The sequence below is a fragment of the Elephas maximus genome, chromosome 17 (assembly GCF_024166365.1).
Source record: "Elephas maximus indicus isolate mEleMax1 chromosome 17, mEleMax1 primary haplotype, whole genome shotgun sequence".
NCBI lineage: Eukaryota > Metazoa > Chordata > Mammalia > Proboscidea > Elephantidae > Elephas > Elephas maximus.
In genome coordinates this window covers 41745000-41757899 of record NC_064835.1, presented here as the reverse complement: position 1 = coordinate 41757899, position 12900 = coordinate 41745000, and the positions used below count along the sequence as shown (strand labels likewise).

The window sequence follows — 12900 nt, the reverse complement described above, 5'->3', positions numbered from 1 at the left end:
AAACAAGGCAAAAGGCAACATAAAGCAACCCATTTCACCACATTCATAAATATGTGTCACTGTCTGTCTTCGTAAAATTACAGCATGCTGGGGAGCATGTACGAGTCCCTCAGTGGTGCAGATAGTTAGGCACTCAGCCACTCAACCAAAGGCTGGCAGTTTGAATCCACCTAGAGGTGTCTCAGAAGAAAGGTCCGGAAATCTACTTCTGAAAGATCACGGCCATCGAAAACTCTTTGGAGCACAGTTTCACTGACACACATGGGGTTGTCATGAGTTGGAACTGACTGGACAGTAACTGGTTTGCTTTTTGTGAGCATGCAGTGGTATCACTGTGGTTCTGAATTGCATTTCCCTAATGGCTAACGATGTTGAGCATCTTTTCACGTGCTTGCTGGCCATTTTATATCTTCTCTGGAGAAACATCTATTCAGATCCTTTGCTCATTTCTTAACTGGGTTATTTGACTTCTTACTATTGAGTTAAAAGAGTTCTTTAAATATTCTGGATACAGGTCCCTTAGCAGATAAACAATTTACATTTTCTACCCTTCTGAACAGTTCCTTTAATTCAAGGATCCTTCATGTTACCCTTTTAAAGCCACACCTCTTCATCCCCACTGCTACCTTCTTGGCTTCTGGCAACCACTAACCTGTTCTCCATCTCTAGAATTCTGTCATATGTAAACCAAATCATACAGTATGTCATCTTTTTGGATTAGCATTTTTGCTCAGCATAATTCCCTGAAGATTCATCCAAGTTGCTGAATGTATAAATTGTTTGTTCCTTTTTATTGGTGGGTAGTATTCCATGGTATCAATTCACCACAGTTCGGTTAATCGTTTACCCATTTGTCTTTGGCTGGGTTTTCTAGAGAAGCAAACCAGTAAAGCGTATATATATATATATATATATATATATGTATATATATATACACACACACACATATATGTGTGTGTGTGTATGTATATACATACATATGTAGCCAGAAATTTATATCAAGGAAATGGCTCACGCAGCTGTAGAGGCTGTAACGGCCTGCGTCTGTGGGTTAGGAAAGAGGCTTCTCCTGATTCACAGAGTTGCAGGGGGTGGTGAACCCAAGATCAGCAGGCTGGAGAGCAAAGCTGTTGCTCACAGGCTGTGAAGATCGATGAATCCCAGGACTGTCAGGCAAGACTGCAGGTAAGCGCAAGTCCCAAGAATTGGAGGTCAGACGAACAGGAACCAGCTGCAGGATCCAGAACAAGCAAAAGCCCCAGGAAGGAGAGAAGGAAAAGCTGGGTGGCAGAGGGTAGAAAGATGAAGGCTGAGGGGAGTGGTCACCTGCCCCGGGCACTACCCCCACCAGTACTGACTCACAGCAGATCCCATCACGGGAGTGATCACGTATCAAATCTAAACAGGGAAGTGATCACAACATTATATGACTGCCAAAACAATGAGAATCATGGCCCAGCCAGGTTGACACACAATCTTAACCACCACACCACTGAAGGACACTTGGGTTGTTACCAGTTTTGGGATACCATGAAAAAGCTGCATGAACAACAGTATGTAAGTTTTTATGTAGACATAAGTTATCACTTCTCTGGGACAAACGCACATGAGTGCAATTGTTGGGTTGATTGGTAGTTACAGGGTTAGTTCTATAACAAATGCCAGAGAGGCTGTACTATGTAACATTCCCCCCCAGTAATGATGAGTGATTCAGTTTCTCCCCATCCTTGCTAGCAGTTGCTGGTGTTGCTATTTTTTATTTTAGTCATTTTAATAGCAAAGCAGTGATGGTTCATTAGGATTTTAATTTGCATCTCCCTATTTTTTTTCTTAATGGTTAATGGGAAACCTTGGTGGCGTAGTGGTTAAGTGCTACAGCTGCTGAGGACGGCAGTTCAAATCCACCAGGCGCTCCTTGGAAACTCCATGGGGCAGTTCTATTCTGTCCTATAAGGTTGCTATGAGTCAGAATCAAGTCGACGGCAGTGAGTAATGGTTAATGATATTGAAAATCTTTTCGTGTGCTTATTTTCCATCTTTACAGCCTCTTTGGTGTAATATATTTTTATGCCTTTTGCCCATTTTCTAATTGGATTGCTTGATTTTTTGCTGTCGAGTTTTGAGAGTTATTTAAATATTCTAGACATGAGTCTTCTGTCAGATTTGTGGTTTTCAAGTATTTCCTCAAATCTGTAGTTTGTCTTTTCATACTCTTAAAAGGATCTTTCACAGATCGAGCATTTTTAATTTTGATGAGGTCCAATTTATCAATTTTTACTTTTATGGGTTATACTTCTGGTGTCAAGTTTAAGAGCTGTTTGCCTAGCCCTAGATTCCAAAGATTTTCTCCAATTATTTTTCTTGATTTTATCTTTTACATTTAAGTCTGTGATCCACTTTGAGTTAATTTTTATATAGTATGAGGTTTAAGTTGAAGTTCATTTTTTTTTTGCCTATGGATATCCATTTGTCTCAGTACCAATATGTTGAAAAATCTATCCCTCCTCTATTGAATTTCTCTTTGTGCCACTGCCAAAAAATTAGATGGACATATGTGTGTAGGTCTATTTCTCAAGTTTTTTATTCTGTGCTGCTGATTTACGTTTCCACCCCTTCACCAATACCACGGTGTACTGGTTCCCAGTGCCGTCGAGTCGATTCCAACTCATAGCCCATAGCTATGTAAAAACTAAACCAAACCAAACCCAGTGCCATCAAGTCAATTCTGACTCATAGTGACCTTATATATAGCACATCTTAATATCTGGTGGAGTCCTCAGGTGGTGCAAATAGTTGAATGCTCGGATGCTAACCAAAAGGTTGGCAGTTCAAGTCCACTGACAGGTGCCTCAGAAAAAAGGTCCGGAGATCTACTTCTAAAAAATCAGCCATTAAACACCCTGTGGAGCACAGTTCTACTCTGACACACATGCAGTTGCCATGAGTCAGAATTGATTCAATGATAATTGGTTTTCAATATTAGCTAGAGTGGTTCCTTCCACTTTATTACTTTTGTTTTCCTCTCAAGATTCTTTAAGCTATTCTAGGGCCTATGCTTTTCCATATGAATTCTAGAAGGAGTTTATCTATGTCTACAAAAAAAGGATAGAGAGAATGGTTGTACAACTTAAGAATGTAATCAATGTTACCAAACAGAGCAGGTGGAACTGTTGAGATGGTGTATGTTTCGTTATGTGTATTCTTACCATAATAAAGACGCCCACCAACTTCCTGCTAATGCCCTGAAATGATCTCTACCACCTACTGGTGCCCTGCTTTTCATGCTCTGCCCCATTCCCTCCCATACTTTCCAAACTTATTTTCCTTATATAAACTATCTCATTAAAAATTAATATAATTGATTCGACAGCAGGGAGGAAAGAAAGGAGCCCTGGTGGCTCAATAGTTAAGCGGTCAGCTGCTAACCAAATGGCTGGCAGTTCAAACCCACTCAGCAGCTCTGCAGGAGAAAGACCTGGCAATCTGGCTCCTGCAAAGGTTACAGCCTAGAAACCCCTATGGGTCCGCTCTTGTCTTTCACGTGGGGTCACTCTGAGTTGAAATCAGCTCGACTATACCTAGTAACAACAACAGAAGGTAGAAAAAACAATGGGAAGATGGTAAGGAGAGAGGTGGATAATAACTAAAAAACTATACCCATTGAAAAAACATACAATTAGAGAAAACTGGAAAAGTTACCATAATCTTATTTCCTAATTATTATTTCTTTATATTACCTTCCTTTACACATGGGCCAAGACCGGTCTAGGCAAACGAACTCATTTCATAAACCTTTATCACTTTTTATCATAAATATATTGACAGTTTTTACAATAACATGACAACTGTTAGTGACTAAAAAATATCCCACTGTGTTGATGTAAAAAAAAAAATTACAAATGTGTTCAATGATTGCTGAATAATAAGGTTATTTCTAAATAATATTTTGCTATTACAGATAACATAGCAGTAACCACCACAGGTCTGTCAGTTTGTCGTACTGACAAACTTGAGTGTTGCTGTGATACTGGAAGCTTTGTCACCAGTTATTTCAAATATCGGCGGGGGTACCCATGGTGGACCAGTTTCTGTAGAGCTTCCAGACTGAGACAGACTGGGAAGATGGACCTGGCAGTCTACTTCCGAGAACCTGGCTAGTGAAAGCCTTATGAATCGCAGAGGAGTGCTGACTGATACCGTGCTGGAAGATGAGTCCCTCAGGTTGGAAGGCACTCAAAATATGACTGAGGAAGGGCTGCCTCCTCAATGTAGAGTCGATCTAAATGCCGTGGATGGAGTCAAGCTTTTTGGACCTTTATCTACTGATGTGGTACAACTCAAAATGAGAAGAAACAGCTGCAAATATCCATTAATAATTGGAATGTGCAATGTACGAAGTATGAATCTAGGAAAATTGAAAGTTGACAAAAATGAAATGAAATACATTAACATCAATATTCTAGGCATCAGTGAGCTGAAATGAACTGGTATTGGCCATTTTGAATCAGGCAGTCATGTGGTCTACTATGCCGGGAATGACAAATCGAAGAGGAATGGTGTCACATTCACTGTCTAAAAGAACATTTCAAGATCTAGTCTGAAGTACAATGCTGTCAGTGATAGGATAATATCCATACACCTACGTGGAAGACCAGTTAATACGACTATTATTCAAATTTATGCACCAATCACTAAGGCCAAAGATGAAGAAATTGAAGGTTTTTACCAACTTCTACAGTCTGAAATTGATCAAACATGTAATCAAGATGCATTGGTAATTACTGATGATTAGATGTGAGAGATGGAAAAAAAGAAGAATTGGTAGTTGGAAAATATGGCCTTGGTGATGCAAATGATGCTGGAGATCGCATGACAGAATTTTGTAAGACCAATGACTTCTTCATTGCAAATACCTTTTTTCAACAATATAAGCAATGATGAGGCACGTGGACCTTGCAAGATGGAATATAAAGGAATAAAATTGACTCTCTATGGAAAAAGATGATGGAAAAGCTCAACATCATAGTCAGAACAACGTCGGGGCCAACTATGGAACACAGCCATCAATTGCTCATATGCAAGTTCAAGACGAAGCTGAAGAAAATTAAAACAAGTCCATAAGAACCAGAGTATGACCTTGAGTATATCCTACCTGAATTTAGCGACCATCTCAAGAACAGATTTGATGCACTGAACACTAAGCACCAAAAACCAGACGAGTTGTGGAATGACATCAAGGACATCACACATGAAGAAAGCAAGAGGTCATTAAAAAGACAGGAAAGAAAGAAAAGACCCAAATGGATGTCAGAAGAGACTCTGAAACTTACTCTTGAAGGTACAGCAGCTAAAGCAGAAGGAAGAAATGATGAAGTAAAAGACCTAACAGAAAATTTCAAAGGACAGCTCGAAGAAGACAAAGTATTATAATAAAATTACAAAGGCCTGGAGTTAGAAAACCAAAAGGGAAGAACACACTTGGCACTTCTTAAGCTGAAAGAACTGAAGAAAAAATTCAAGCCTCGCATTGCAATACCAAAGGATTCTATGGGCAAAATACTAAACGACACAGGAAGCATCAAAAGAAGAGGGAAGGAATACATAGAGTCACTGTACCAAAAAGAACTGGCAGACATTCAACCATTTCAGGAGGCAGCATATGATCAAAAACTGGTGGTACTGAAGGAAGAGGTCTACACTGTACTGAAGGCACTGGTGAAAAACAAGACTGCAGGAATCTACAGAATACCAATTGCAATGTTTCAAGAAACGGATGCATCGCTGGAAGTGCTCACTTGTCTATGCCAAGAAATTTGGAAGACAGCTACCTGGCCAACCGACTGGAAGAGATCCATATTTATACCCATTCCAAAGAAAGGTGATCCAACAGAATGCAGAAATTATTGATCATTTATATCACACACAAGCAAAATTTTTCTGAAGGTCATACAAAAGCTGTTGCAGCAGTCCATTGACAAAGAACTGCTAGAAGCTCAAGCCAGATTTAGAAAAGGACACGAAACAAGGGATATCACTGCTAATGTCAGATGAATCATGGCTGAAGGTAGAGAATACCAGCAAGATGTTTACCTGTGTTTTATGGACTAAGCAATGCAAAGGCATTAAAATGTGTAGATCACAAATTATGGATAATATTGTGAAGAATGGGAATTCCAGAACACTTAATTGTGCTCATGAGGAACCTGTACTTAGACCAAGAGGCAGTTGTTCGAACAAAGGGGATACTGCGTGGTTTCAAGTTAAGAAAGGTGTGCACCAAGGTTGTATCCTTTCACCATACTTATTCAATCTGTATGCTGAGCAAATAATCTGAGAAGATGGGCTATATGAAGAACGGGGCATCAGGACTGGAGGAAACCTCATTAACAATCTGTGATATGCAGATGACACAACCTTGCTTCCTGAAAGTTACTGATGAAGATCGAAGACTACAGCCTTCAGTATGGATTACATCTCAACATAAAACAAAAATCCTCAAAACTGAACCAATAAGCAACATCATGATAAACAGAGAAAAGACTGAAGTTGTCAAGGATTTCATTTTATTTGGATCTACAGTCAATGCCCATGGAAGCGGCAGTCAAGAAATCAAACGATGCACTGCATTGGGCAAACCTGTTACAAAAGACCTCTTTAAAGTGTTAAAAAGCAAAAATGTCACTTTAAGGACTAAGGTGTGCCTGACCCATGCCATGGTGTTTTCGATCACTTCATAAGCATGTGAAAGCTGGACAACGAATAGGGAAGACCGAAGAACTGATGCCTTTGAATTATGGTGTTGCCAGAAGAACGAACAAATCTGTCTTGGAAGAAGTACAGCCAGAATGCTCCTTAGAAGCAAGGATGACAAGACTATCACATAGTTTGGACATATTACCTGGAAAGGCCAGTCCCTGGGGAAGCACATAGTGATCGGTAAAGTTAGAGGGTCAGAGAAAAAGAGGAAGACCCTCAATGAGATGGATTCACACAGTGGCTGCAACGATGGCCTTAAGCATAACAGTGATTGTGAGGATGGCACGGGATCAGGGAGTGTTTCATTTTGTTGTACACAGGGTCTCCCTGAGTCTGAACTGGCTTGACGCTACCTAACACCACCACAGTGGAAAACACCCTTGCTGTAGATCATGCTTGTTTATTTTTAATTATTTCCTTGGAGTAAGTTTTCAAGAATATGATTACTCGGCCAAAGCATATAAAGTCTTTATGGGTCTTGCTTGTGTTATCTCACTGGTTTTTCCAAGGGCTGCATGTGGCCACCAACAGAGTATAGTTCACCACAAGCTATTCAGCAACTGAATAAAACACTGAATTAAATTAAATAAATAAAACTGAATTAAACTTAAATTAAAACACTGAAAGGTGTTTTAAATTTTATTTCGTAGGTATAAAATGTCCCTTTAAATTCACAATTATTTTGCGCGTTTTGGATGACTAGTGGGGTATGTTTCCATGTGTCTGTCAACTGAATTTATTTATTTGTTCACATCCTCACTAATTAAACCTTCGGAAATTATGAAGAAACTTTTGAAATCTTTAAGGAACTTCAAGGTCACAATCTTTTTTGTTCTTTGTTTTCATCTCAACTTTCAGCTTATCTGGAAATAGATGGATCATTAAGCTTCTTCCTGACTAACATGTGGATCCATGAGAGAACGAGATCATGGCTGTCTCGTTTATCCTTGTGTCGTCAATTACTCATTCTTTCTTTCACTCATTCATTCATTCAATACATATATTGAATGTTGTTATGTGCCAGATGTTGTCCTGGCATTGGAGAGACAGCACCAAGCACATATACGACGTGGTGTGACTTCTGCTTTAATAGAATCTGACTCTGTGTTGTGTACAGACTCCGGGGCAGGGCCAAGAGCAGGAGGAAAGGGACGGCAATGCTCCAGGTGAGAGGTGAAATAGCTAAGATCAGAAATGGGCAGTAGAAATGGTCAAAAGTGGCTGCATTCTGGATATATTTTGAAGATTAATCCAACTATACCGAGCATTTAGCAAGTTCTAAATATATACTTAACAAGAATAAAATTCATTACTTCATCCTATTAGTTTCATTTTGTAGTTCCCAAACAAAATGAATACAGACCTCTGATCTCAACTGCTAAAGCAAATTTTTTTGTTTGTTGGGCATTTTATTCTCTTTCCATGTCTCCCTGCCAATTGGTGCCACTCTGTCTTATCCTGGTGACAGTCTAGGGACCACCCAGGTGGAATCACTGCCATGACTTGACAGGTCCTTCGGCTAAGAGCCCTACCCTACACCAGGTTTTCATTCCAGTCAAGGCTCCTTGACATATGGTGTCCTCATAATGACCATCCTAACTCCAAACCTAAATCCACAGGAAGGATCTGGAATACTGGGTGTCTACTGAAGTTGTTGGAGCCCTAGTGCTGCAGTGGTTAAGAGCTCAGCTGCTAACCAAAAGGTTGGCAGTTCAAATCCACCAGCCGCTCTTTGGAAACCCTGTGGGGCAGTTCTGCCCTGTCCTGTAGGGTCAGTATGAGTCTGAATCAACTCAATGGCACCCAGCAACAACAACAATGCTTAAGTTGTCAAGAATTTCAACAATCAATGCTCGTGGGTGCAACAGCCTGGAAATCAGATGACATATTGCATTGGACAAATCTGCTGCAAAAGACCTCTTTAGTGTTAAAAAGCAAATATGTCACTTCGATGACTTAGGTGAGCCTGACCCCAAGTCATGGTCTTTCCAATTACCTCATATGTACATGAAAGCTGGACAATGAAAATTGAAGAAGAACTGATGCACTTAAATTGAAGAAAAACTGATGCACTTAAAAACAAGTCTGGAATATTAGGAAGACAGGCAGACTTTGGCTGCAGTAGAATGAGCAAGGCCAAGAATAGAAGGAAATGAAATGAGAGATGGGGCAAACGCCAAATGGTCTGGGCCACCATCAGGAATCTGGAATTTATTCTAATTGCATTGGGACACCAGCTGGTAAGTGGTGAACGGGGAGTTACATGACCACGATTGAAAAGCATCACTCTGGCTAAGAGAACTGCCGTGAGGGAGACAGTGAGGAGGCAGTGGATTACATAGACTGTAGAGAACGCCAGCTCTGACTGAGAGTGGGAGCTGTGAAAATGGCAAGAAAAGTCTAGTTCAGAATGTATTTTGAAGGTGGAGCCAGCAAAACTTACTGATGCATTAAGTATGGACTGTAAAGAAAAGAGCAGTTAAGAATGACTTCTAGGTTTTGGGCTTCAGAGACGGGTGAATAGTGGGATCATTTACTAAGTGGGAAAGAATAAAGAGTTGCAGGCTGGGGTGGGTCTGGTTGAGAAGTAGATGAAAAGTTCTGTATTGGGAATGTTAGAGATGTCAAAGACAATCTGGTACTCAAGATGAAAGACCTAGACTGGAGATATACATTCACAAGTTATCAGTAGCCAGATGGGTATTTAGAACTACGTAATATTGACGTGATCTCTACCCTTGAGGATTCTGATTAGAGTAGGGTCATTCATCATATCTGCTGTGTGGTCTGAACAAAGCGTGATGGGAAGGGAGAAGGGGAATGCAATGCCAACTCACCTTTGGCACCAGCTGATGACTTTGCAATCCAAATGTTGCCTTCTCCACCCTCTTTCTTCTTGTCGTAAGAAGCCAGGAAGAATTTTCTTTCATCTGTCCTTGAGTTATTGATTGGTGGGTGGATTCCATTCTGTGCTGGAGCAACTGGAGTCTTGAGATTAGTTGGATATATGACATAGGACTCAGGGAACCACGTGCAGGACTCGGACAGGTCCGGGCTTGTTTTAATCAACCTGGCAGATGACAGACAGACAGTCAGTCTCCACTCTTACTGCAATCTGTCCAGAATAAGTTCTATTCAGAAAGGTCAGTGCTTTCCCTCAGAAGTCTGTAAGGAGGCAGGGGTGGCCAGGGCCTGCGCTGTCTTCTAGTCCCGATATTTGCTCTTGGCTTCCCTGAGGAGAGCTGTAAGGTACCACTGGGCAGTGAATGGCTGTTAGATGCAACCTTAAAGACATGTGCCAGTTAATTCAAAAGGGAACTTAATGCCCAGAACATTAGCTCCTTTTAAAATGCATCTCTAAGGAAACTTAACTTGAAGTAATCCTAAACAAACATTTTTCAGTAAGTATGACTGAGCCAGATCCACACTAAAAACCGAAGCGGAAAACTGAGGAAAATAATTGGATAACTAGTAAAGATACTATCTTGGCGCCAACCTTCTAGAGGGAAAGGCTATTTAGGAATCTGAATTATCTAAAGACTTAATTCAGACCTTCATTTCTTTCTTTTAGCTCATCCTGGCTTTAGTGACAGAATAAACAAGAAACCTTTCTACAGGACACGGGATGCCAGAAGGCATAAATAAACGTGCCCTCTCTTCCCAAAAGAACATAACATAATGGAAGATAAAGTCAAGCCTTGAGCAAGGCTCTTAACAAACATAAAAGCTCAAGCTCATCAAGGGCTTACCATTATAGCGACTGTATTTTAACGCAAAAAAGTGTGCCTTGTAAGTTTGTTTGTCAACCACCCCACCCCTGAGGTATTTTTGTAAGCGTGCTATGCTAATTTTTTTAAAAGCAACATTTAAAAAAAAAATGGACAAGGCAGTGCTCATGAAAATACCTCACAGGGGTGGGCGTGCGGCTGGCAAACAAACATAAAGGCACACGTTATGTGTGTAAAAATACCATACTCTCTAGGCACACTCACAGAGCAGCTGGCACAAGCATCACATTTCACAAATTAGGAACTGGGTCACAGAGAATTTAAGCAAATTTCCCAAGATCACAAATGTAGTAAATAACACAGCCAGGATTCAAGCCCAGAACTCCTAACTCTGTACTGACACCTGCTCTGCAGAAATCAAAGAGCCAGGGAGGAACCTACCAAAGGATGCACAAGCCTTCCCTCAGCTGTGCCTGTTCTATCTCGGGCAGAACTGTCAATGCTAAGCCTGTGGTACCATTCACCTGCAAAACCCAGTCTATGAACAAGTAACAGAAATAATGAAAAATAAAAACAAACCAACTTGGAGATAAAAATAAAGCTCTTTTAAAGTTAAGGTCAACAGAATTTGAAAGTTACTTGAACTCAAAGCAACAACAAAATAAAAATACTAATTTCTAACTCACTGAAAGACTCTATATCTGCACAATCCAATATGATGGCCAGTAGCCACACGTGGTTGCTGAGTACTTGAAATGTGGCCAATGCAATTGAGCAATGGAATTCTAAATCTCACTTTTTAATTTAAAAACTGAAGCAGTGCAAATACTTTTTTCATCAAGCACACCATTATCATTCTGGTAGAGTGGCATTTCACCGCTTTGCTAAAGATAATGCTGTTGTATTGCAGTGTGTGTCTTGGGTGCATGCTTGGTTCAGGTGTTACACAAAAACATACCACTTATCTAGACAGGGATAATAGATTGATTTAGTTCAAATGGCTTTTTTTTATGTATTGATGTAACATCATAATGTGTTTATTACGCAGACAGCACAAGTTACAGTGATAGCTACATAAATCAAAATTGGTAAAACAAACAACAAAAAAAACCCAACCCCATTGCCATCAAGTTGATTACGACTCACAGTGGCCCTATAGGACAGAGTAGAGTTTCCAAGGAGCGCCTGGTGGATTCGAACTGCCAACCTTTTGGTTAGCAGCCATAACACTTAACCACTACGCCACTAGGGTTTTCTTGGTAACTAAAGGAAAATGTAATTTTTTTTAATTTAAATAATTAGATATAATTACTTATCTGTTATCCAAAAAAAATAATTATATTTCACTGCGTTTGGTAACTAAAGTGAAATATAATTATTTTCCTAGATAAAAATAAGTATGGACAAATCCTTAAATTTAAAACGAAAGCATAAAACTAATGCAGGATCCAGTGGAGATGCAGAAGCTAGTACTATAACCAGAAGAGAAGAAGAAGAAGAAAAGGACTGGCAAGAAGGTATGCCACAAATCTCACAGTGAACGGCAACTGCAATTTGCTATGGCAGAGCAAAAGGAAAAAGTGATTTATCTGCTGTGTAAAAGACATTTTCAGCAAATGCATAGTGAATTTAATAAGCAGTTTCCACTCAGGAGTCAAAAAAAAGAATTGATAAAATTAGTGGCAGGACCATGGTAGCTCTACAGACACATCCAAACTCCCTGAGGGACTGAATTGCTGGGCTGAGGGCTGTGAGGACCCTGGTCTCAGGGAATATCTAGCTCAATTGGCATAACGTAGTTTATAAAGAAAATGTTCTACACTCTGCTGAGTAGTGTCTGGGGTCTTAAAAGTCTGTGAGCAGCCATCTAGGATACTCCACTGGTCTCACCTCTTTGGGAGCAAGAATGAATGAAGAAAACTAAAGACATAAGGGCAAGATTAGTCCAAAGGACTAATGGACCACATCTACCATGGCCTCCACCGGGCTGAGTCCAGTACAACTAGATGGTGCCCAGCTACCACCACTGGCTGCTCTGACAGGGATCACAATAGAGGGTCCTGGATAGAACTGGAGAAAAATGTAGAACAAAATTCTAACTCAAAAAGAAAGACCACACTTGCTGGCCTGACAGAGACTAGAGAAACCCTGAGAGTATGGCCCCCGGACACCCTTTCAGCTCCTGAGGTTCATCCTTCAGCTAGAGATTGAACAGGCCCATGGAACTAAACAAGACCAAAGGGGTTTACAAGCCCTGGGGTGGGGACTGGAAGGTAGGAGGGAACAGTAAAGCCAGTAATAGGGATCCCAGGGTTGAGAAGGGAGAGTGCTGACATGTCTTGGGGTTGTTAACCTATGTCATACAACATTGTATGTATTAACTGTTTGATAAGAAACTAGTTTGTCCTACAAACCT

The 12900-nt window shown here is 40.4% G+C and overlaps 1 protein-coding gene across 7 annotated transcripts in view; it reads right to left on the bottom strand.

The window, feature by feature from the left end:
- Positions 1-12900, bottom strand: part of TTL (tubulin tyrosine ligase) — a 56379-nt gene that overhangs the window by 34841 nt on the left and 8638 nt on the right. For all 7 annotated transcript variants that reach the window (XR_007513716.1, XR_007513717.1, XM_049857653.1 and 4 more), the window contains one exon: positions 9594-9826. Coding sequence is in view for 5 of the 7 variants with exons in the window: in XM_049857653.1 (XP_049713610.1) it covers positions 9594-9826 (233 nt within the window). In the remaining 2 variants the exon portion in view is untranslated. The remainder of the gene's footprint in view (positions 1-9593; positions 9827-12900) is intronic.